The sequence below is a fragment of the Periplaneta americana genome, chromosome 15 (assembly GCF_040183065.1).
Source record: "Periplaneta americana isolate PAMFEO1 chromosome 15, P.americana_PAMFEO1_priV1, whole genome shotgun sequence".
Classification (NCBI taxonomy): Eukaryota; Metazoa; Arthropoda; class Insecta; order Blattodea; family Blattidae; genus Periplaneta; species Periplaneta americana.
Genome location: NC_091131.1, coordinates 122503193 through 122529310, shown reverse-complemented (window position 1 = coordinate 122529310; position 26118 = coordinate 122503193). Strand labels below are relative to the sequence as shown.

The following is a 26118-nucleotide window of genomic DNA, read 5'->3' as shown; positions in this document are numbered from 1 at the left end:
TAAAGAATTCTGGCACACCTGATTCAAATCCCCTTCCTTTGCCCTTTATCACATTGTACCCGCCGGGATGTAAGAAATGAATTAGATGCGGCAATCAATCGCCATATGGTTTGATGTGGCTAAAAAGTTTAATGGCGCAGTCGGCACGCGTATCGTAGTTGGAGCATAGCTGATTCGACTATTTAACACCGCGATAGACTCTTAAATTGGAAGGAAGAATGAGGGGCAATAAAGAAGAAAAACGTGATGCAACCAAGTCACAGATTTGCGCGGCGCGGTGACCCCGTGGGAACCTCATCTTGCTCATCATCATGGCAACTTCTTAGAGAATCATATCTCGTTTCCACAGTACCGTTACGTGCAGCCGATTCCTTATCTATGCACGCCAGCAGTGTTCTCACCGAAAAGTCAACAAGTGGATATTGTGTCTTATCTTAAGACTCTTTCCTATTCCTACAAAAATAGGTTTGCTTTGAGTCTGTCTGACCATCCGTCCAACCTCATGAACAAAGACGAGATAGGTTTAATGGCTACGATTAAACTCGATCTTAAATAAGACTGCACGTTTTATGTCCATTAGCTTTATGAATATTTTACAGGCTGTTTACAAGACAACATAGAATTTGTCTTCACCATAATTTATTATTTCATTATCCTGAAAATTTCATATACAGTATTGTATTGTATTTATTAGCATTCTATGGTATTCTTACATTGCTTCACAGCTAGAATACGGAACAAGTCAAAAAACTTAATACTATTATAAAGTCTTAATTTATAGTCATAGTCTAGATAAAATATACACAGGCGAGGTTTACAATATAATCTACTAGTACAACACAAAGTTTTAGTATCAATTTAATGAAGCATTGTTGAATGTCATGAATTCACTACATAATATAAGGCGTGAGGAATTAGGTACTTCTTTAATTTGGCCCTAAATAATCTTATGTTTTGAGTTTCATTTTTTATATCGATTGGGAGGCTATTAAAAAATTTTACTGGCATACAACGCACTCCATTTTGATAGCACGAGAGACTTGCCGATGGAGTATGAAAGTCATTTTTTGATGTGTATTTATGCTATGAACTGTTGAATTAGTTACAAAGTTTTCACGATTACATACGTGGAAGATTATTAATGAAAAAATATACTGACAAGCCATGGGCATTATTTGTAGTTTTTTTAAATAGTCCTAAACGATTCCCCTAGATTTGGCACCTACTATTATTCTAGTTACTCCTTTTTTGCAGTAGGAATATACTGTTACTATCCGTGGAATTTCCCGAGAATATTATTCCAAAACTCATTACCGAGTAGAAGTATGCAAAGTATATTGTTTTTAAGGTATTGATATTTACTGTCTTTTGCATAGATCTAATAGCAAAATATGCTGAATTTAGTTTGGGGGTAATTTCTTTAATTTGATTTTTCCAATTTAACACATCGATTTTTAAGCCAAGAAATTTGGTTGTTGTTTTTAATAGGGATCTATTGTTAATTATTGCGCTTGAAATTTGTGAGGTTGAGTTTGGACAGGATTTAAATTGAATTATATTAGTTTTGTTACAATTTAATACTAATTTATTGACTGACAACCAGTCACATAGTTTGAAGAGAATTTTCTCTATTGAAGAATTGGAATGTATTGGAGTTATTGGCTTTAATTACTATAATTGTGTCATCTGCAAATAATATGGAATGATCTACACCTTTTAATAGGGGAGGCAAGATCATTTATGAACACTAGAAAAAGTAGGGGACCTAATATTGATCCTTGAGGAATTCCATTTTTAATAGTTCCCCATGTCGAGGTAGATTTCATAGTTGTATTGATTTCGATTTTCTGTCTATGAGATATGAGTAAAGCCATTGGTGTGCAACGCCTTTAATTCCATAATAATCTAATTTGTCTAGCTGCATTTTGTGATTTATACAGTCAAATGCTTTGGATAAATCACAGAAAATCCCTCCAACTTGTAATTTTTTACATGATCACAGTAAATAAATGTAGAGAGTTCGAGATCTTCAGTTACTGATGACTTTTTAAATATTTTAGTAGGTTATTTTACGACGCTTTATCAACATATTAGGCTATTTAGCATCGAATGAGATGAACGTGATAATGCCGGTGAAATGAGTCCGGAGTCCAGCACCAAACGTTATGCAGCATTCGCTCATATCAGGTTGAGGAAAAACCCTGGAAAAAAACCTCAACCAGGTAACTTTCCCCGACCGGGAATCAAACCGGGGCCACCTGGTTTCGTGGTCAGACGCGCTAACCGTTACACCACAGGTGTGGACGTTACTGATGAAGAAATACCTATTTGGTAGATGTAGCATTTCATTTGCCATTGTCGCTCGGAATGATGAAATAAAATAGAATTGTCTAAAGACGTAGGCACGAAAGATTCTGCGCTAGAATTCTTGGACCTTTTAAACATGGAGTTACTTAGAGAATAAGAATGAATAAAGAAAGTAAAGCTCTCTACAGCATGCAAGATATTGTTAAATTATTTATTATGATGCTAAATCCTTCAATAACTGCCACAGGATGATTCTTGATTATTATTAATCAACAAATCAATGTATCTATTGTGACCTGATGATGCCCGAAGGGGCGAAAGTGCTCGTCAATACTTAATATAATTTTGAAGGTTATTCATATTCTAATAAGTGATTTAATGATCCTGTGACATTTATTGAATAATTTTGCATAATAATAAACAATTTATATACAGAGTGAACAATAAGTATGAAATATTGTTAATACTGTCACTTCTTAAATTTTAATTTTACAAAAAAAAATGTTTTATACAAAAACTGTTGGAGATAAACCATACAATATTATGCCAGTGTTCGAAAATAGTTATTCAGACATGCAGAGTGTGATAGTAAACTAATTTGTTTAAATGGCGCCCTATATTAAAATTTACATATTCAAAATGTCCATTAAATTTTACGTATGAATGCGTAGAAACTTTATCCATTCACCCGTTTCATGTCTTTTCACTATTTCTTAAACTTGTTTCGTGCACTTCAAATTTGAGATAAATAAGTATGTAAAATCATGTTGAGTAGGCCATAAAACTAAACAAAACATTGTAACTAATCAAACTTCATCACAGAAGCCTAAAATGAGAACCATTCACAGCCAAAAAATATCCCAGTCTATCACGAAAATAGTCCATTGTTTTTCTCACAGTTAGGCCTATATGAATCTTCTATTTAATATCTACTTTGACCATTTGTGATAAAGTTTAGCTAGTCATAGTGTTTGTTTAGTTTTATGTTATGAACATTGTGACTCCAAATTATGCTATTGCTTTGTATTTTCTTATTGACATCAAATGCACAACACTCCGCTTTTCTTAAATAAAAGTTACTAATCAAAAATACAATTGATTATTCTTTAAATTAATTACTTTTTTCTTAAATACATAGGTTGGATAAAAAGTAATGGCAACACTGCTGTCACGTGAAGATGGTGCATTCGAGAGTTGCCAGCTGTGTGGACATGAACAAGGACTGTTAGATGAGTTAGTGCAGTCAGTGGCGACAGTACTCTGTCAATCTACTGCAGTGTGTAGAACGTTGACTTTCATAGGGATAGTGCGAGCGCCCTAAGACCACGTTTACAGAACTAGAGCAACGTTCCTTGATCAAAATTGAAGTGACACGTGGTCATAGTGCACAAGAATGTTTTCAGAGACTGCGTGAAGCATGTGCCTATGCAGCGTTGCCATATCGCACAGTGGCAAGATGGGTTAAAGCGTTCCGGGAAGGCAGAGATGCCGTTCAGGACAACCTCCGTACAGGACGACCCCGCGTGGAGGATAACACAGTTCAACTGCTTGCTTCACTTTTGGATGCTGATCGCCGATGGACTGCGCGTGAGTTAGCAGCGGAAGTCGAAGTATGTCACAAAACTGTGCTCCACATTCTGGGTTACCGCAAAATTACAGTGCGTTGGATACCCCATGAAATTTCCGAGGTTTAACAATGGCACCGCTATGCAGTCGCACAGGCCTTGTTGGACCAGTACCAAAGGAAAGATGACGACTTTCTTGGACGAATCGTCACTATGGACGAAACCTGAGCTCGCTCATACGAACCAACCAAACTTGAAACGTCAATCAAATGAATGGAAGCATCCAGGTTCTTCTCATCCGAAGAAAGTGCGACCTACACGAAGTGCTGTGAAGGTGATGTTCATTGTGACGTATGACATTGATGGCGTAATACTGCACCACATTGTACCTTCAAGGCAGACGGCAAACGCGGACTACTACTGCAGGTTCCTGCAGCACCACCTTCGTCCAGCCCTCAGGAGAAAATGACGACACTTGGTGGTACAGAATCCCATCATTCTTCATGATAATGCAAGGAGTCATACCTCTGCTGCTGTCAAGGATCTCTTGCGCCGCTGGCAATGGGAGATTCTGGAACATTCACCGTACTCACCCGATATGAGTCCATGAGATTACGATCTTTTCACCAAAGTGAATGAACCACCGCGAGGGACTCGGTACAATACCAGAGATGAACTTATCCATGCTATAGGGCGGTCAATACGGAACATCAACAAAGATGGACGCGCTGATGGTGTACGACGCCTTCCAAACATTTGGCAAAAGGTAATAAATAAGGGGGGCGACTATATAGAAGGTACGTAAATGTTGTACCCCTGTTAATAAAGCCATGTCAGAAAAATCGAACTGTTGCCATTAATTTTTATCCAGCCCTAGTACAACTGAAAAATGTGTAGAACACTGTCTCAAGTTGTCATTTGCAATATTGTTACCCTTCTAAAATATTGAGAATAGTTCACTGTAGCCTCTTCTTTAATACTGTTTCTAATATACTACTATCACAATCATCATCGATCCATCACTGTTTTGAATCTCTGCTAGGGCACTGATACTTTGTGTTCTAATGATATTCTGTGGTGTCTCGTGTTTACACTCGTCACGAAAGTTCTGATATGTGTTTCTGTAGTGTATGTTAAAAATTTTTTGGTCTTCGTGCAAATATGATTATCGACATAAAAAAATTCGATGGGTAAATCATTGTCCGTTGTCTACGAAGAAGGCCTTCGTCCCTCTATGGTTTTAATGCGAAGTCTTAAAAACTCAGAATTAGCTAAGGACACAGAGATTTGAAAACATTTTTGATAAATCTTTCGTTAATATCATCATAATCATCACCACCATCACCATTATAATGAATGTCCCGAGCTGTCGAATAGTAGCAATGCTTTCCATTAGATCCTTCAAAACGAGAATTAAAATCCGGAGTCCCAGGTCGCATATTTACGTCATGTTAAAAACTCTGCCTCCGAATTAAGGGGTTCACAAGGGAACATTCTCTACCTATAAACTACGATTTCAATAAAAATTCTCACAATTGTTAAGTTTGAGCCCTGATCAATATATAACTGATTGCTCAGCCTTATAAGCTTTGACGACAACTTTTATCAATTTCACTATGCTGCCATCTAGCTACTGCATAAGAAGTCACGTTATAACTCTCGTTTGAATTGCATGGAGCAACTGTACTTCCATCTAGCAGTCGTTCCCAATCGACGGTGGCGATCTGTGGTTGTTATCTTCCACATGTTACCTTTTTAAAATGGGGATGGCCAATCTGTTATATATGATTAGTGGTTTGAGTCAGTAAATAATCTGGTAATAATCCCTTATTAAAGAAATATAACGTATTTAATTACATGTCTTATACGCCGCTCTTACACGCAACCAGCACACTCAACGCAGTATGCTATGAATTCGTTCCTATAGGCCAGCCAAATTCCGATTACCGACGGCAGGATTCCGAACTACTGAGCTCGTTGCATGTTTCCTGTTTGTAGCAATAGCAGCAACCTCATCTGTAATCGGTAATAAGAAGTTGGTGGGCCTATGCCAGAGGTGGGCAGAACAGTCATATAAGATTACGTCACAGGCAACGCAAACCGTAATAAATACTGAGATTGAGTACCCGCTCCTGCAGAGATATGACTTAGTTGCCGCAAGCCACCGGTATACGAACATCAGACTGAAGAGCTTCCGACTTTCAAACCATGTTAGTAAGTTTCGAAGAATAACAAAAATTGGCCCTTAATTTAATTTGAAAGCTTCTATAACAATTATTATTATGTTTGTGAGCAGTCCTAGTTACGATATTTGAGATTATTTGCTTTTATTTTACCATTTTAGTTTCTAAAAATTAGATCTATTAATCCAGTTAATGTCACATATATATTCTAAAGAATCTAGTCGATTCAAAATACAGTGAACTATAGGAACGCGGTATTGATGATCAGTCTTTCGCTTATGAACTATTTGATCTTATTCAGGATAAATATCAATATAGAGGTGCAGTTGTGATGTATGACTCATTAGATGTAGATAGTGCATCTGACAGTGAAAATAGTGATGAACTTGTAAATCCCGATGACACAGACACATCTCCATCAACAAGTATGTACAGGGTCCAGCATTTGGTTCTGACGAGTTTCAACATGCTGTTGTAAATGGAGTGTAAGGTTTAAAAATTAAAAAAATAACACAGTATGTAGCTTGAATAATGCAATTTATTGGAATGTCTCCATTTTTTAATTACACATTTCAAGTGATCCCCTTGGTATCTTATGACCTGTTGTAATCGTACACGAAAATTGTTCATGACACTTTGCAATAAACCTGGGTTGATTTCTTGCACTTCAGCCTGCATACTGTTCTTCAGGTCCTGGATAGAGTGTGTCCTCACAAAAAGAAGTCAGGAGCTGTTAGATCTGGGGATCGAGCCGGCCAATTTATATCTCCAAACCAAGAAATTATACGTCCTGGGAAGAAATTTCTCAATAATCGCAGTGTGTCTCTGGTAGCTCCATCTTGTTGAAACCACATGTCATCCCTGTTTAGTGCGCCTCTAAATATCTATAACATCCGTCGATACCGTTCACCATTCCATAACAGCTCTCTCATTTCCATCTTCGAAAAAATATGGTTCAATTATGACTGCAGTAGAAACAGCATACCATACAGTCACCCTCAAAGCAAGAGTGTTTCAAACCAGACCACATTTTATCCAGGATCTGAAGAACAGGATACAGGCTGAAGTGCAAGAAATCAACGAAACCCCAGGTTTATTGCTAAGTGTCATTAACAATTTTCGTGTAAGATTACAACAGGTCATAAGATACCAAGGGGATCACTTGAAATTGTGATATTAAAAAAATGAAGACATTTCAATAAATTGCATTATTCAAGCTACATACTGTGTTATTTTTTTAATTTTTAAACCTTATAGTCCCTTTACAACAACATGTTGAAACTCATCAGAACCAAATGCCGGACCCTGTATGAAATATCATGGCACAGACAACCACTTTAGCCGATGTTGTAATCAATAAATATAGAAAAATTAAAGATCACATAGAAACACTGATCGGAAAAGGAACTAACAAGCATATGATATTATCAACTGCAAAATAAAAAAATTCAGATGTACCAGTCGTTCTGTAAGTTTATACAGGGTGATTCACGAGAATTTACCGTCCTTTACGGAGCTTATTTCTGAAGACATTCTGAGCAAAAAAATGTCATATAAACATGGGTCTCATTCCCAATATTTACAAGTTATCTTATGTTATTGGAACGCATTGCTGTGAACGCGTGATCTTGGTCAGCGTGCAGTCAGCAGCCAGCGCGAGCGCTACGGAAATCAAAGATAGCCGTATGCAGTTAGCCTACGTAGCGCGACGAGTGCCGTTCACAAGTGTGTACTCAAGTGTACTCAAGCGGACGGCGACATTTTTTAAAATGTGTTTTAAACTCTCCAAGACTGTAAATTAGGATGCAAAATTGAACTGCAAATATTTAAGTCGGTGGAAGTGGTATGATTTGTAATAATTGTTGTAATAATTGCGTAAAAATAATGTAATTTTCTAGTTAAAAATAGAAAGAGATGTCTGTACGAAGCAACTAAGGAGTTCACAGCACATTTTTTAGTTTCATAATGCTTGCCAATTAAAGAAATTATACTTTTGAACGGTTCATTCTCTATTTGTATTATTCTTTTACCTTCAAACTAAAGAAAATAACGTATTTTACAAACAACTTTAAATTAGTGTACCGGTAACTTTGAAAATATTGAAATAGGAACTATGTTTATATGACATTTTTTGCTCAAAATGTCTTCAGAAATAAGTTCCGTAAAGGACGGGAAATCCTCGTGAATCACCCTGTATAAGGCAGTCGATTATTTTAAAAAGTCTCCTAAATATCTTGTGTTGTCAATTACACTGACCGACAAAAAAACCTGGAAAATTAAAATAAAATTAAGTTCTAAGCTCAATTATATACTTCGAGACATGTGAAATGTTTGTACTGACCATTTTGTAACCCACATAATCACAGAGTATAATGATTCAGGTATGTGTATTAAAATACATCATGATCACCGACGTGTTCAATAAAAACGTTCCGTTTATTGCTACTGATCATGCTCTTAGCAGTCAGAGAACCACAACACTACGCTACCACAAGAACAATTAGCAAATCCTGTCTGCGTGTCACGTGCGAGTCTGTGCAGTGTACACGTATTATGCGGTTGAAATTAATAGTTATTACTCTTGATAATAGTACAGTTCTACACTCATCCATTTGGTGGTAGCGGTGCTTTGAGATATAACTTGGATTATTCATACGCAGTGCGATCATGTCGTCATCATCAGATGTTAAAAATGAAGACCTACAGCAAGAAATACATGATACGGAAGACAAACCCACTTTCCCTTGGTGGCGGGTATAGCCTTTCGAACGTTTCTTCACAGGTGTAAAGCCTGCATTGATGTTCCTGATCATCACTTTGAACACATACTTCGACGTAAATGTCATAAATAGGACTAGAACTTTTATTGGCCAGTCGAAAGATTTGCAAAAACATTTTTTTACATATTTTTAATGTCTGTGATGGCGAATATGCAAGGTTAATCTTGCACATTTTTGCATATTTCAGGCATTCCTGGATAAAATAGACTGTTTTGCATATATTATGGCGTATTTTTCAGGATTTCATTGCATAAACCCCCAAATATGCATATTTTGTAAAATAAAATAAGATTCCGGATTATTTGGTTGTCAGCACATAATTTTTTTGATCGATGGTTGGAAATTCATTGTATTTGAAGGGTAGCTGTGGAAAACCTAAACAACCACTCCCTGCGTTTATTCCATTGTACTACTCCACAACAAGAAGCATTCTCAAACATTCCTGCATACCTGACCCTGACACCTCTTGCTCACTTTTCCTCTGTTTCATTTATTCTCATATGCCAGCAGTTCGAATGTCAAGTGGGTGATTTTGTTGTATTTTGTGTGCGGTTTGTGTGAGTGCGTTCGTGATGTCGCCTGAAAAATTATTAAAAGCAGTGTAATCCCTAACAGAACGCATTTTCCACGCCCAAAAGCCCATTGGTGAGGCTGTAAAGATGAAACTAGACATGGTGCTATCAAAAAACCGTAGTTACAGCACTGTGCTCAAAGTAAAGGAGTTTTTTTTTGGGGGGGGGCTTGAATCTGGGTCTTACAACTTCACAATTTATGCACTAAAATTTTGTCCAGTTATTTCACGAGATATTCAACAATTATATTGAAAATTAAAAAAATATTCTCGTAGACAACAAATTATGGCAACAGATGATCTTGAAAAGTTATTAGTTGTGTTTTGTAACCAGAAGAAGTAAGGTAAACAAAGAAATGAAGTGTATATTTGTGTTATGTCTGCAGATATTGATTTGAATGAACAATGCCTAATGCTATCGATACGTGTTATTTGTGTTTTACCTATACAGGATGAATTAGAAATTAAACCGGCAAACTGTTGACTGACAGGAGACAACAATCATTTAAAGTGTTTTGAGGTACAGTGACAACAAAAACTTTTTCCTTATATTTTTATTGTATCTTGTTTTTAGACTATACCACAATCTAGTATATACAGTCACGAAGCTCAATATGTAATAAATATGCATCCATAAATAGTTGCTAACCACTAGGATCGCTACTATCGCCTCATTACAGACAATGCGAAATAGTACCTGCGCAGTCTATTGTTCCTAGCAACCTCAACAACTCAAGCTTCGTGACTGTATATAACTTGCTAGACTGCGACTATACCATGCTTAATGGTAAGTTTTAGTTGCCATGGTAATATTTTACACTACACAGGTACAATCAGGGCATAGTCAAAAATGCAAGGAAAAAGTTTTTGATGTCACTCTAGTAAACCATTTGCCTAAAACCCTTTGTTTCTTAAGAGCAGGACGTGTAGATGTCCAGGGAAGAATCCGATAAATACTTCCTCTAGGACGTATGCGCTTACACTGTATATATATATATATATATATATATATATATATATATATATATATATATATATATGTATTAATAGACAAGGTACATTGTAACCGAGTACTACTGTTTTAGTGGAATATCAGAGAAGGTAAGGCCCAGTGGTTGTCGGTACGGTCCTAAATGTTGGTCGTATTGTTGTGCCCGCAGGCATGGACGCCCTGGCGTACGACCCACACAAGTTCGCGATGGACTACCACAACATCGGTTTCCGGGAGTGCGCGGCCGAGGTGGCCCGCTACCTGGTGACGGTGGAGGGCATGGACATCCAGGACCCGCTGCGCCTGAGACTCATGTCGCACCTCCAGTGCTTCGCGGCGCAGCGCGAACTGGCAACGAAGCAGGCAGCGGCGTCGCCCTGGACGTACGGGGGCACCGGCGCCTCCCAGCACTATCCCCCGTCTCCAGGCTCCGCGTCGCAGATGATTCCCCCGCCCCCGCCGCCGCCCCCGGCCAACATGTCCCACCACGACTCGACCATGAATTCCCCTGCGGCGGGCGGCACCATGGCTGCCTACGACATAACCTCCACATCGTCACCGTCCTGCGGACAGACGCCATCGTCGTCCATCAACACGACGTCGACGACAACGAGGCAACAAGTGCAGTCGCAAACGACGCTGACGCAGCTGACGACGGCGACGTCGGCATCGCCGCTGGGATACTCGCATCACCAGTACCACATGAACCTAAACTCGTTCCCGAGCTCCGCTGGTGGGCTGAGTCATCACCAGACCGCCTTCAACTCGAGTAGCGGCGGCTCTCAGATGAAGCCCTACAGGCCATGGGGCGCCGAGGTGGCCTACTAGGCTGCCACCCCTGCCTGCCTGTTTGCGGACTTTCTTCCACAGCCTCGGTAACAGTGACCCTCACACTGCCTCATACCATAGTACGCTCACGCTCAGATTTAGGTCAGCTATCGGTCAGCTCCGGTGCTTTTCCTATTGTCAAATGCAAATAACTCGAATAATGACATTTTCTGTTGTAAATCCAGCGGAATCGGGTTCGATTCCCGGCCGAAGTGAAGATTTTTTTTTTTTTTTTACAGACTCGATATTTGTCTTTATCTACTGCCAGGTCCAAACCAGAGAAAAATAATGCAACAGATCTCAATGACTTCTAAATAGTAATAATAATAATAATAATAATAATAATAATAAAAATAATAATAATAACTGGAATATTTCCAAACACACTTATCAGACAATTATACTCCTTAAATATGAAACATTTGACATCAATAACCCCGCGGTCCGTCACCCCCGAAATATGCATTATTCCAGATGATTCCTTCCTGCGTAACAGATAATGTAGTTTAAATGTAACTGTATTATCCATACTGATATGGTAACATTTTGTAAAAAAGAATATGAAGAGTCCACTGCAAGAATGATGGATGTCACTTTTTTGTCGAAAATGAACCAAGACTGCCAATGCATATCTTAAGACATATAGAATGTACATAGAGAGTTACATGGCATTAACACTGATAATCATTGTCCAGTAATGATCGGAAAATCATAGTTAAGCTTTGAGCGCTAAGCATTTCAAACTTTCAATCCTTCTCCTGCAAAATGTATTACAAATGACATCCATCATTCTTGCAGTGGACTCTTCATATATCAGATAATAATAAATGCAATCCGTATTCATTTCTAGAACTGAGAAAGCAATATCACAAGAGTATTTAGGAATTCTTTTACTGAAATGAGTACTAGGTAGTTTTGCTACAGATTGCGTGAATTCAACCGATTCACATTCCATTTTGTTTCAGAATTTATAATAATTGCAGCGGCCTCATTGTTTATTTTCTTAACGTAATTTATTTGTTCAGTTATAATATTTTATCTGCTATAAAGTTATTGGTTACTTATATATTTATGTATTTGACATAAGGAGAAAAATGTACCTAAGACGAGCGTATTTGTACATAAAGCGGTATGAATTTAGTAACAAAGCAAGCCTGCCAACTGTGACAATAGTTAGGATTTAAAATTAAAAAATACGTTCTAAATGTTCACCTTCTAATGTAACATGTAGACTACAACAATAACTACGGAAGTCCTCATCCAACGCAAACAGTAAGTTTCTTGGTTGTTTTGTATTTAATTACGTTACGAAGTAAATAAGGTTGTTGACAAGCAACATACTCTTTTATATCGAGGATCTAAACTCAACTCAAATCTCGGGGAAAATTGTATTATTATTCAAGAAGCATGTTTTGTCTATGCGTATTACATCTCAAATTTAATCCAATAGTCATTCATTTAAAAAATACGAAAATTATTGTTGCCGCCATAGTCATAAATCATTACCATCACTAGCGTAATCTTCGGTATGTCGGTTACTAAGTTATTCTTAACCTCCTGAGTCTGGAGACATTTGTTGTTCTATTTTTAATGTTCAATATATTCTACACTTCACCAGAAAAAGGCACTGACATGAGGAAAAATTCTGAACAAATTCTGCAGGTTACAGTTAGGGCACAATGCAGGTATTTTATACTATATTTCGAGTCTCTACACATACATTTTATATCATAATCATGTATGAAGTATAGTATACTATACTCTCAGGACTCAGGAGGTTTAAGTATTGTTATCGTAACAAGAGAGTGCAAACTGAAATTATGCAGTTTACGTTGGACGATGGCCTATTATATAATGATCACAGGTTAACAGAAACTTCTGAAGGCGCAAAAAGCATAATATACTTTCTTTTCTGTCAAATTAACAGTTATTTAATATGTGTAACTGAAATTTTAATAGTGTACATTGGTAGGAGTTTCACTGAAGTGTTATCAGGCTTAAAAAAATCCCGTTGTAGAGATATCTCATGCCTAGAAAGGATGAAGGGATTTTCAAAAGATATTACTCATATCTATAATGAAGGAACGTTTTTGAACTTATGTTTTGGCTTCAGTTTCAAGCCGGTCTTAAAAAAAGTGTAGATATTCTTCTCATATAAAAAGACCACAGAAGTAAAATGCGAAAATAATATTACAGATATTCGCGGAAACTCTACTTGTAAATTTCATTCTTGAAGTCACAGTAAAGTGATGCTTTAAAAAAATCATATGTTTCTCTTTTATTCGTTATTAATTTGTAGAAATTTTGTGCCGTATTTATTTTCTTGTCCCTTTTCTTTACATCGTTTATTAAATGGACTGTTTTATATTCGTTAATAGAGGTCGCTGATATCATACTAGTACAGATATTTTATGTCAAATGGAAATTATTGTGTGGTTTCGAGCGAATTTTCACAAGAAAAATCTGGAAACGCGGTATTTGAAAAAGACTGCAATAGCAGCAAGGATCTGTGTAATATTATTTCAAGCTTTATTTATTTTAAGCTGGGATTACGAACTGAAAGTGAAACAGAACTTCGTTTCCATTCTTTAATTTCATAGTATTAGTAACATATCAACTGTGAAACGCCCAGGTATAAAATAAATTAGTAACATTAATGGTGTTTGAAGTCCTTCATTAAAACATAAATTAAACTACAAGCAATATTTGAAGGGCTCAGAGCCTTAGTGGGCCAAGCGCCATATATTAAAAACGGAAAAAACAATGGTTAAAATTAAGTGATTACCATAATCTAATGAAACATATAGCAAGTAAGATAAAGTATACACATTAAAACTAAATGATATGTCAATCTTCATTAAACTGTAATATTCCCTTAACTTTAACACTTGCTTTGTCCGTTTTTAATAAATGGCGCTTGGCCCACTATGGCTCTGAACCCTTCATTTGATATAGCTTTTAAGTGTGTCAACTGTATGGCTACATGCAAAGTGCCTAACTTTTCTGAACCACTTACCAGTGACACACAATCAACAGAAGGTTGGATCTACTAAAATTCCAAAACCGAAGTGAAACGTGGATACTCACAAGAAGAAAATAATATTCAGTTAATCGAAATCGAAACGGGATTTCTTAAGCCAGTTAAAGGCTACACACTAGGACGAGATAAATAATTATATCTGAAGAGAACTTAAAATGACAGAAATATATGTAGAAAAATTTTCAAACTACAAACCTGGTTGGCTAATGTGAATAGAATGACGTCGAATGGAATAATTCCAGCTAGTATTACAGTACAGTCCAAGAGGAAAATGTCTTGGTAATTTGTAAGAGTTCACTGACAACAAAGTCTGTCTGCCGTATCTTTCTCAAAAGTACAACGTTCCTCTTAAACAATGGTCTGTCATTGGTTTGCTGTTTGGCAGTAGAGGTTCAATTACAAAATTCACATGGAATTATCTTAAGCAACTTCACATTCCTTTTGATTATGTAATGTCTATTTTTATAAATATTGTCAAGTATTCTCTTCAAATATTACATCATAATCTCTATTTCAATTAATCCACTTATATTATTTGCCTTCAACAATTAACTTTCTTTTTTCTTTAATATTTGAAATCACATTATACTGTAAATGTTTATTGTATTCAGGACCCTTTTGGTCACACAAATTCTTTGAGCTGATGTCTTTAAATAAAATAAATAAAAATGTTACTATGTAGTTTAATCCATACTAGACGAAGACGACTAAAAAGGATATGAAAAAGTCCCTAGTTCCTTATGATAGATCAAGTATGGAGTTCCATATCGTTGAAAGTACTCGAAGGTTGCGTTACAATCTAACCAGCATTGAAATTTCACATCTCAGTGGATAGAAAATAGTTTCAAATGTCACGGAATCCAGCTGTGCACAAGTAGACTATTCAGCAGTTTTTATTATAGGTGTGAGATGAGGTCACAAAACGAGGCTGATGTGAAGAAAATTTGAATTGCTCAAAATGAGCCGCATTTCTAATATTAAGATATATAACATGCTAGTCGAAATATTAATTTATTTTCATAAGAAATTGTCGATCGAGACTAAAAAGATAGAAGAACGAATGAATATCATACGTTACACTTTTTTTTTTTTGTCAGTGTGAATTCCAAGTTTGAACGTATGTTGAACTATAAATATTACTAACAGAAAAATATTTTTATACTGATATTTTTCTCACTTATGCCTAAGAGATTTTAAAATATTACACCTGTATTACTGTAACACAGAGGCAGTTGTAAATGCTAATTTCAGGTATCATTCACTTAACTTTTGTAAATGCACACAGATATAACAATTGAAGTTTCATATATTTTTCTGCAGAAACTTCTGATTTGTTATACTGAAAACATATTTAACTAGCTAGAAATATTTTAAAATCTATTTGCACATGTAATTTTATCCAGCACCATGTGGGCCTTAATTTAAACAAATAATTACAGACTTTATTTTCTTCATGCCGAAATTTAAAGCATTGTGTATTAGGTCTAAAGTGTTGGCTTTGGCTTTTTATACTATGTGTTTCTGTACAGAACGAAAATACAGAGTGAAAGAAAAATGGGTCATACTTCGGAGTGTAATTTCATACTTCACGAAAAACAATTAAAAAGATTGCCCGAAAATTTCGCAATTCGTAGCTATGATCCATCTTAATGTTGTGGTGATAACTGGCGTATAGATCTACGAGGTCGTTTATATAAGTGTTCAAGGTGCCAGAAAAAACACTTTCATCACAAAAATAACATATCTGTAAAATATTAAAGCCTACAGTAAGCTCTGGTATTAATCATTTTATATACGAGGATATTTTTATTTTTCAATTTGCTTCTTTGGCAACGAAATGCCGTCATGTAGAACGGTGAATTAGTTCCAGAAACGTCCTTCTGCACAGATTTTTCAAGTGAAAATTTAGGCGTAATTTGGAAATGAAGGTAGGATTTACAGCTGGGAAGGTAGGACCTGAGCCAGACATTATTATGCGCAGTAGACGATGATGGCATGACCTCTGCAGCGGCCGCCCGGCGAAAGAGAGGAAGTGCCTTCTCCTCTCCTCGTGTTTGACTCAAGTCTCATTTTTCCTTCCCAGTTATATCTGGCTTGTGTAGAATGAACAGTAGAGAGAGAGTCATAATGAATACCACAGCTTTCAAACGTGAATGTTTCGGGCAAATATTTTGTAAACACCTTTCTTTGTTTAAATTAAAGTACAACCCAAGGTTTGAACCACTTTTATTCACTCTGTATCGGCAGCGTTGTTTTTGTAAACTTAGAAATACCAACAAATAATTTATTGTAAATATACCGAGTTTCAACAAAATAAAGTTGACAAATTCACCAAGTAACAATGAGTTTCAAAGAACTGAGATTTGTTGAAAAATCTCTACAAACATGAAAGTGAGGAGAGTTTCAAACTCTATACTGGAAGTCAACTATATTTCATAAGCACGATCTACTTAAACATTTAATTTCGTATATAGAGAGAAGATGTTTACAACGACAACAGTGTCTGAATTTCTTGAGCATGACTGCTATAATATTAAGGTATTTTATTTATGTAAGTTATGGATATTTCATATTTTCTTCGTAATTTCTGTTTCTATCATGTGCTTCCGAAATACATTTTTTATTTGATTACAGTATATAACTTGTGTACCTACATTTCTACATTCCTTTCATTAAAACATTTTCTCTAAATACGCAAGGAACACTGTAACGTGATATAAGCAATATCAAGATATGGGCATTCAAAACAATACAATAAATATATATAAACATAATTCCACATTTATCAACGCACAAATATATGTAATATATATCTAGGTTATACGTAAACTATTGACTAGATATAAAAGAAACCAGATGTAAACAACGTCCAGGAATATTCCACAGCTAATTACTGTAAAAATCTTCGGATATATTCAATTATTTTGTATGAACTGACATTATAACATGATTTTATGAGGTGGTAAACATGGTATTAAATTGAAAGATTGTCGTTTTCTTTAAAAGTTGCGGCATTTGCTTTTAGAGTCTGTGAGACTAGATAAACTATAGGACATTCGAATTTCGTGAAACCTACCTGCGCGTCAGGGGTAGAAGAAAATGGACTGAGAAGCTTCCCTCCTTCGCTACATTTCTACTATAAAAGCGAGCTCACTTACCCTCATCATAAGGTTCTTACTATATGCTATGGCGCACGCAAGTATTTGGTTTCACGAGATAACGAATCTTTACCCATTCAAATGAACGCTCAAAACTAGTATAGAATCTAACCATAGTGAAGTCTTGAATCTCATAACAGATTCTGAAGGTTAATATGTTGTTCTTGATAAGGCAGCAGATTTCTTTCACGTAACTCCGATTTATCTGCTGTTGTTATTTTAACATTTCTTCCTTATTCCCCTGTTGTCCCATCGTTTCTAACAACTTAACTTAAGACAGACCTTTAAAAATTGAACATTATTTCACTCTTCTTTGGATTATATTCAATAATAACTACAAAACACATACAGTAAAACAATTGTACAAGATATTAGCTACATGAGTACATTTGAAGAGCCAAATGTTAATTTATGACTTGATTACTGAAAAATAAATCTCTTATCACTTATTATTGCAAGAATTTGCAATACTTTATCTTCCCTTTTAAACTACAGAGGCAATTCGCAGTCTTCGAAATAAAGCAAAAAACCGTCAGATCACCTAATCGATAGATGAATACATTTATTTGGGAGTCAAACAGATGACGCACATCTAAATCGTGAAAGTTTGTTGTTACAAAGGTTGCTGAGAAAAGATGAGGTGACATGATCATGAAACAATGATCAGATTAAACCAAAACATCCTACTTGGAGGAAATCTGTCCTAATTTTTGCAACTAAAGTGTTACAGTATAATGCAGGAATCGAACCCTCATCACCACACCTAGAAAGTTGGTACAAAACTGTTAAGTTGTGTGAGCTTGGACTATATCTCTACCGAATGAAAAGTAATAACGAAACTCTCAGTGTCAGTGAACCAGAACGACTAACGTGTACAGCCGGGTGGTAACCAAACGTGTGCTCCAATCGTCCACAGCCTTAGAACAAGAAAATAATAAACGAATACTATAAAAAAACAATAATTTGTAATTATAAACTTCGTAACTCCTAAACTAAAATAATTTACTCATACATGTAAAAATAAATACAAAGTATACAATTATGATTTTAGCCTCATTATAACAAATAACAATAAACATTTTCAGTTTATTAAAAGAAATACTCCTTTTATATTCAGAAAAAAATAAAAACAATATTTGTACTCTGAAAATATTCGTTTTGCGTCACAAGACGTTATAGGAGCAAATCTGAAATATGATACAGCATTTCTTACTATCATCAGGTGAACAACTACTTTGTGAATCTAATAGTGTATCTCGTATGTGACACATAATACTAAACCCATAATTGTTTTCAAGAAAATTTTTCGTTTCTATTGTAACGGCAGCTAGGAAGTTCGTATCATAATTCCGATGTTGAACTAAGACTGTAGCGCAACCGAATGCATATCAGCACGAGACGTCAACATTTAACGAAGAATAATCCGGGAAAAATAAATGTGTTACACACTCCTGTTTTCATAATTATTTAATAACAGATGGGTTTACTTTTTTGGAATCGTGCATAATATTAATATTACGTAAATAATGCAATAATAACAGAATAGCTCACTTTGTTCAGAACCTGAAATATTAATATATATTAACAATATTCTTCAAACTAATTACGTCTGTACACAGGTCCACAGAATGCAACTATGTGGTGTTTATGTGAACATATTGAATATCGTCTGTAGCGAGCGGGACCAGGCGGAGCCCCGGGTGACTTCTATACTCCTCGCTGTTTTAGTACGAACTTCCTACCTATGATAAGCCTGCATTTGGTGAAGTTGCTGCTTAACTTCTACGAGAACTATGGACATGATTAGAATACAATACATATGTGAGATAGGCTATAAATTAAAATATCTACACACAGACATATGTTTAAACAGCTTTCATATGTTTAACTCAAGTTCACAGATAAATAATCCACGATATTAGACGATTTGGTTTTACAGGACTCAGTCAATGAAAAAATATTCCATCTGTTTAAGAAAATGAATAGGTATATTATTTTCCGTTGCACGTATTATAGACTAGATGAACAGCTTCTTTACACATTTATCATTTAGCTCAATTTTCTTTCAAGGTGACAGTAGAGCGTCTCGTTTAGGCACGTAAACTAAGTGCAGGTAACGTGTGGAGGGGGGGGAGGACGAGCCGCACGATAAACACGAGGGATGCACAAGATGTTAGTCACAACATTTAATGACGGAGCATTAATGAAATTAGCCTATATTTTCCAAAAACCCACAAAACAAAAGAACACAAATTGCATAACGTTATCATATACACATTTAACAAAGAAGCAATTGTGACGTTGAAATCATTCAATAAAATAAATGAAATTTTGCTACTTATATGATGTTGCTTTGAAGCAGCATTTTTACGCTCATGAATTTTATTCTCTGTATGACCAACATAGCAGGTAGTGTACCTGAATAAATTGAACTTTGAGAAGGGATAATTATGTTTAGGAAATAGTGTTATCACTTCAGACCAATATAGAGCTAGTGTAGTCTTGTTAATTCGGCCACAGAAGACGGTGATATTATGTTAGTCATACAAAGAATGAATTCATGGCCGTAAAAAATACTGCTTGAAAGCAACATCATATAAGTAGCAAAATTTGATTTGTTATATTGAGTTATTTCAACGTTACAATTGCTTGTTTGTTAAAATGTATATATGATAACGTTATGCAATTTGTGTTCTTTTGTTTTGTGTGTTTTCAGAAAATATAGGCTAGTTTCAGTTAATGCTCTGCCATAAATGTTGTAACGAAAACCTTGTGCATCCCTCGTGTTTATCGTACGGCTCGCCTTCTTCCCACACGTTACCTACACTTAGTTTACGTTTTCACTGTGCCTAAACGAGACGGTCTACTGTACATGCGTCAGTCTGTAAACAAGAAATAGAAGGTAACTTGTCATGAATTTCAGTGTGGTTATGAACAAATGTACTAGAATACGTAACGTACGATTCGAATTCGTATTCCTGCGAATAATATGTCTATTCTTAACATTCCAGTGATTTGCTTTCGAGAATTTTAGTTCCGTAAAGGTAAAATTCGAAAAATTTCTTGCAACTGTTTTATCTAAATACAGATTATCGAGATACGTAATTAGGCCTATATAATCGAATATCTCGATTAAGCCTATCGATATTACAAACATTCACAATTTCCGCCAAATGGTAAGTAGTGCTAATACGGCAAAAAATGTGTATAATCTAAAACATCGCTTAACACGGGACACGAGGCTGTATATTATCTAATCTGACTGTGATTCAAATTATACAAAAATATTGACGCACGATACTCCATTGGCAAACAGAGATTTTCAAGTATCGTAAGCAGAAAAATGGCAGACACTAAAATATTTTATTAACTCACTTAAGAAAGTATGTCTGTTGCATGACTTCAAAATTCCACAAAATATGTAATCTATGGAAAAGTATTTTCCAAAATTTTGTAGAAAATCTTAAAAATATGTATTTTTATCCAAACAAACCGCATAAATTTGCATAGAATAGTGTAACAAATGAAAAATAACTGCTAGACTGAACTCATATCACATGGAACCGCATTATCTACTATGAACCTAAGATGTAGGATGACTACTGCTACTACGACCACCACCACCACCACTACTCCTACCGTTACTATTATAAACATTTTATCTTCGTTCAAAATCGACATAATAAATTGGCAATATACTAGAACACTGTAATGAAAATTTTTCGCTCGTTTGTATTAGTTCGAAAGTCCCACACTCGATGGCGTTTTCTTCGAGCAAAGAGCGCTCTAAACCATGTTGACGAGGGAACTATGCTCGTGTGGAAACTTTTGAATTTTTAGTCCGAAGCGCACATAGCCTACAGTACTCTTTACTGTGCTCTAATGAGTAGAGATGTTCTATGGGACAATGATGAATAAAATAATAGAATAATATTTATGTTCGTTTTGACTTGTCATTCTATTTACTATATTTGATGTTCAATTTTACTTTCTTCTCGTATTTCAAATGTTGTATCAATGAAAATTAATTGTAAATATTTCCTCTTGTACGCTACACGAAATTGCAATACTCTATAATATATTAAAAATTATGTCTTTGGATCAAAATGGAAATAATACACGAAAATAAAAATAATAATACCCGAATAATAACTGAGAGCAACGAAAATAAATAATGATTTATGTTTGTTCTGTAACAATTTTTTTCTTACGTACACCACATATTTTGAGGTCTAAGGCTTGCTTAATATTTGTTCGTAGATTAAACTAGCCTCCACAGCCTGTCTATATTTCGTCCCATAATGTTTGACAGGAGAAGTAAACATTGCCGGCAGAGGAGGAGAGAAGTATAATTGCTATTCAACCAATGGCAGAGGTCTCATTCCACGCTTGTCTTGAAGTTGGTCGGCGGCAGAACGCTTCAGACCGCCTAACTTCAAGGTAAGTGTGGAATGAGACCTCTGCCATTGGTTGAATAACAATTATACTCCCTCCTTCTCTACCGGCAATGTTTATTTCTCCTGTCAGACATTGTGGAACGAAGTATAGTTTCCCCATCGATGTTTGCTGGGGCAACTACATGAACACTTTTTCAAGCGGAATTAGTAAATGCAGGGTTCTACAGCATAGCTACCTAATCAAGCGTGTCATTAAATTGCACGTACTTCCTCAATATACATAACAGGAAAATTTTCAATGGGTCATATTTTAAGAAAAGGCTTGTCACATCATCCGCGTTTAAGTTCTTGTGAATTAATATCTTTATACACTCTCAAATAGCCACTGCCGCAATTGTCTACCTTCTCTCATACAACATCCTAACAACTCTCATGTCATCAGCAGAAACCTGAAGAACTCTAACAAATAGAAATTATAATTATATATTTATACATATTCCAGTAGGAGAGAAAGTTGCTTATATATCTTACACACGGAGAAACACACACAGAGTGGGAGAAACCAAACTTTTGATGTCTGGAATACTGAAAAAGTATTCCCGTGACAATTTTCAAAAAGATTTTAGTGTAGCAACACAATATTATTTTAATACATCGTATAATGAGAACAATCATGAGTAATGTTAATGCAAGTAAAATTCTACAGAAATTCGAAAGCGTACTTAAATTTCTACGTAACATACAATGTAATTCCTTGCCTTCTGTATAAGCTACACTACATTGAACAGCAAATACATTAAGGGAGCCCTTACAGAGAAAATATGACATTTTTGGAAAAAAAATTGATTTTTCGAGAAACTGAATTTGTCTGTATATTTACTATACCATGATTAACAATTTTTGTGCACGATTTTTTAGTAACTCTCCAACTTTTAGAAGAAGAAAATACGACATAAACAAAATAATTTTAAAAAATGTTGGGTTATTTCAAAAATTATTATTTTCTCTATAATCTTGCATACTTCTCTCCTAACGTAGCAGTGGTGCTGTATAAAATATTCAGGCTCATTGAATGACATTTATATGAGGAATATAATTTTGAAAATTTGTCCCTTTTTTAAATTGAATAACTGAAAATTTAGGTAACATTATTAGGTTTGCTGAGATACATATGTGGACCAAAAATGAAAGCTGTAGGCTTGTCTTAAAAATACAGAAAACTTCATTTTCTCTATAGTCCTCCCTTAACAATGGTATCGATTTATTCTTCTTCAGCAGACAGTGTAACGGAAACTACATAACTCTCCTGTCTTCCGTAAATTACAATTTGCCACTTAATCGCATATAATGACTGTGTTATAAATAAACAAATTCAACTCTGTTTCAACCACTTTAACCACATGTATCATAACGACTTCCTGAAGCGCAGCATATAAAATGTGATATAACAGGCATTAAAAGTTATATTAGAACGAGGAAATAATTTTACACGGTTCCTAGGTGAGTAGTTCTCAGGAAAATTGCTATATAGTGCCTTCAGAATATTTTCGCCATGCAAAGCCAAATTCATGCATGAACTGACTAGGATGTTACAAGAAACTAAAATGAAGTAAAAATATTTCACAGTCGAGAGACGTTCCTTTCAACTTGTCATGGGGCTGTAAAAAAAATGTAGTGCATACAATTCATCTTTCCACGCTTGCGTGTGGGCAGCTGCGCTGTGCACTGCCGCTTCCAGTGTAGCTCCGCGAGCGTGGAAAGATAAAACGTATGCACTATATTTTCTTCGTTATAATTATCATGCAATACTTCGACGTCTCAGTGCATTTGCGCTTTATGATATGTTTTCCTTAAATTAACCGTTTTGACACATTGATATAAATAATTTTAATCTGCATTATGAGTTTGCTGTCTTTTGATGAAAGTCACTCTATTCTGCATTACCCAAAATATTCTATCTCTCATTTAAATATCTTCCGAAACATGGGACATTGTGAAATTGTTAAAGTCCACTTCGATCAATTCGCCATTGTCTTCCTTAAGATTTTTCTACTTCAAATTATTCTTAAGTAAAAATTTTACAATTTTATTTCTATACTTTCCGAGTAAGTTAAATTATAAAATGTTGAAAATAGGGAGAAAATACACATACAGATGCTTAATACAACAATTTATAAAACAAAGAATTATATAAAATATGGAAATTATATTTATAACATAACAATACACTTTTTTACACTTTTAAAATGGGAAAATACAAGATAAAACACGAGGAATAAACAGTTATTTTCCTATTATAAGTTTTGGAACTTCCTCGAATTCTTGCCTTATGCTAAGACTGGCAATGTCTTGCACAGATTTACGTTCATAATGGACAATTTACAAGAACCTGCAGTTATTATGCAGTACTATAAAGAATGAAACCTTAGTTTTCTGTGCTGCTCATTGGCTCTTTAAAGAGTGGAACGATGTGTATCAGTACTGAATGTAATGTACAAAGCTTGTGAATACTGTCTCCTGAACATTGCTGCATCGAGAACTTGTCTCGTTGTATGTACATACAATTATTTTCTGTGAAGATCTCACTTGAATGTATTACTTGTAATTATATTTCTCAGAAATGATCTCAATTGTGATGACAAAATGCAATAAAAATTCAGGTTGGTTTTTGTATCTATTCTTCTTTTATTTTCCTTTAAAAAGTTTCCTATTCTGCATTCAAACCACCATTTATAACAAACATTACTACCTAATCTCCTCACCAAACGTAGACGGCCTCAGTCCTAGTAGAGGGATCAGCTTATCTTACCGCAAATGTGTAATGGTTCCGGAATTTTAAAAATGACGTTGCCACAACTTTCCTGTATAATACTATCCGATGTGCAGTAACGTAATAACGTAATGGCTGATAGGACATACGCGAGGGACAACTACTAACTGTTCTAATTAAAAAAAAAACATGACAACGCCTCATAACTAATAGGGCATGCACCGAATGATTTATCATGTTTTGAATCAGGTACAAGACTGGAGAGTAGTGTGAGGTCTTCCAAAGTTGGCGAGAACTATGAGTAAATTGAGTTTAAAGTTGTTCATAAAAACTCACGTTTTTCAAAATAAATAGGCTATTCAAAATTTAAAATAATAAATATTGCAGTATGTTAATATAACAAACGCCACATTGAGCAGAATGATCCAAATATTCATGAAATGTAAGAAAGTAAACATGCCAAAATTAGACAGTTTCTACGTTTTTGATTCCTCTTGGTGGTTCTCGGCTTCTCTGGCTGCCTCAATCTTTGATTCATGTTACAGATTTGTTATATCTGTCATATTCACTTCATCACATTATAAGTGATACGAAGAGCTTGTTCCTGAATAACTTTATCACCCCCCACGATCCATTAGTAATAGAGGTGAACTGAGAGAGAACAAGAATTATACATGCTCTTGTGTGCTGCAGAGTGGCGCCAAAGCAAAAGTTCCAAGTTTTGTCACGACTCCACTGATATTTGCTGAGTTATTCTCGAAATCGAGCTCCGGACTTAATTGGTAAGAAGTCACAGACTTAATCTGACCTCTAATAATAATAATAATAATAATAATAATAATAATAATAATAATAATCCGTGGCGCTACAGCCCGTGAAGGGCCTAGACTGACCAGCCGGCTGCTGGCCTCACGCCCACATGCCGAAGCAGAGGTGAACGATCATTCAACCAGAATGGAGGTATCGTGTGGTTAGCACAATGATCCTCCCAGCCGTTATAGCTGGTATTCGCAACCGGATTTCGCTACCTATCGTAGCTCCCCAAGTGCATCACGATGCTGAGTAGGCACCGGTCTCATACACTGGCCGAAATTTCATGAGAAAATTTCTTCCCCCATGAGGACTCGAACCAGCGCGCATTCCGTAACGCGAGTCCTAGGCGGGATACCTTAGACCGCGACCCCACGGCGCGGGACTAATCTGACCTCTAGTCAAATTAAATATGACGGGGCAATATGAAGTATTAAACTGAAAATTGGTGGAAAAACTGTCATTTGATTCAACTTAACGACTTGGTTAGTACTGGAAGCTCCAATAATTACTTCACTTACTGTAACTAAGAACCTCATTAGTAGCCTATCACAGTTTGAAAGATCTGTATTTGAATTGGTGGAATGTATTATTTATAGGATGATAATTGTGAATGATGAGTAGGAGACTTGAATTTTACATGTGAGGTAGTCCTCTCACAAAGAGATAAGATTCTAATAAAAACCGTAAAACTGAGACTCTCCCAGACTTACTTCCG

General features: G+C 35.6%; 1 protein-coding gene across 1 annotated transcript in view; it reads left to right on the top strand.

The window, feature by feature from the left end:
* Positions 1-24475, top strand: part of Hey (Hairy/E(spl)-related with YRPW motif) — a 120253-nt gene extending 95778 nt beyond the window's left edge. Inside the window, exon 3 of the mRNA XM_069848096.1 lies at positions 10567-24475. Within this exon, the coding sequence (XP_069704197.1) occupies positions 10567-11225 (659 nt within the window). The 3' untranslated portion in view covers positions 11226-24475. The remainder of the gene's footprint in view (positions 1-10566) is intronic.
* The last annotated feature ends 1643 nt before the right edge of the window (positions 24476-26118 follow it).